This window comes from Condylura cristata, unplaced genomic scaffold (genome assembly GCF_000260355.1).
Source record: "Condylura cristata isolate star-nosed mole 26May11 unplaced genomic scaffold, ConCri1.0 scaffold00009, whole genome shotgun sequence".
Classification (NCBI taxonomy): Eukaryota; Metazoa; Chordata; class Mammalia; order Eulipotyphla; family Talpidae; genus Condylura; species Condylura cristata.
This window is the reverse complement of record NW_004567110.1, coordinates 169,065-170,062: the sequence shown is the minus strand read 5'-3', so window position 1 is coordinate 170,062 and position 998 is coordinate 169,065. Positions and strand designations below refer to the sequence as shown.

The 998-nt window shown below is 75.9% G+C and overlaps 1 protein-coding gene across 1 annotated transcript in view; it reads right to left on the bottom strand.

Annotated features, from left to right (window-relative positions):
• Nucleotides 1-998, bottom strand: part of VPS9D1 (VPS9 domain containing 1) — an 11,395-nt gene that overhangs the window by 3,051 nt on the left and 7,346 nt on the right. The window contains exons 7-9 of the mRNA XM_012722845.1: nt 890-977; nt 700-785; nt 11-501 (exon numbers count right to left, since the gene is read on the bottom strand). Of these exons, the coding sequence (XP_012578299.1) occupies nt 11-501; nt 700-785; nt 890-977 (665 nt within the window). The remainder of the gene's footprint in view (nt 1-10; nt 502-699; nt 786-889; nt 978-998) is intronic.

Below are 998 nucleotides of genomic sequence, written 5' to 3'. Positions count from 1 at the left end.
CCCGCCCCGCCAGCTCCCGCCCCGAGCTGCAGCCCCCCGGCCTCACCGATGGCGTTGTGGATGTCCCTCACGGTGCTCCTCAGCTGCTCCAGCAGCGGCTCCCTCGGGGCCCCCGGCACCTGGGGCTCAGGTTGCCGCTCAGGGCCCGGGCCCCGCTGGTCGGAGGCCGCCAAGAACTGCTCCAGGTCCTCGAAGGAGCCGTCCTTGGCCGGCAGCCCGGGGGGGCAGTCGGCAGGGCCGGGCTGCAGCGGGCTGGCTGGGGGCTCCCCGGGGGGCTGCAGGCCGGGGCTGGGCTCGGGAGGGGACGGCATGCAGTAGAGGCTCTGGGAGGGCCGGAGTCTTCTGCTCCCCGGGGCCAGCGGCCCGTCGGTGTCCGGGGGCAGTGAGCAGCCGCCCGGGGCGGCGGCCGGCACAGCGCCGCTGCTCACCAGGGGGTATAACGCCCGGTACACGGCGCACTGCAGCCGCCGCAGGAGCCGAGCGATCGGGTGGTCGGGCACGCTGTGGGCACAGGTAGAGCTGGCGGGCAGGGCCGGCCCGAGGCGCGGGAGCCCCGTGGGCCTCTGGCCCGGCTGACACGGCAGCTCACCGGTGGCACCCCTGAACTGAAGTCGCGCCAGCAGCGGGCGCCGGAGGGGCAGGCCGCGGAGGCCAGACGCCTCCCCCCGCCTCCCTGCCCTCTCTCGGGGAGCTGGGCACCTGAGCAGGTGGGAGACCAGGCCGGTCACCAGCGACAGGTCCCCGGGGCTCTTCTTGAGTTTGGCCTTCCAGGTCTTCGGCCAGTCCTGCGGGAGGACAGTCTTGCGGGAGGCGCTGCGCACCCCGCGACAGAGGCCCAGGGGCCAGGCCCTTCCTGCCGCTGGCCCCCGGCCGCCCCGCCCCCACTCACGTGGTCCTGCTCGTACTCGAGGACGGCCGCGTACAGCGCCCGCTGCTCCCGCTCCTCGGGGGTCAGGGCCACCTGGCTGCAGAACCTCCTGGGGTGCGAGGGCGGGCCG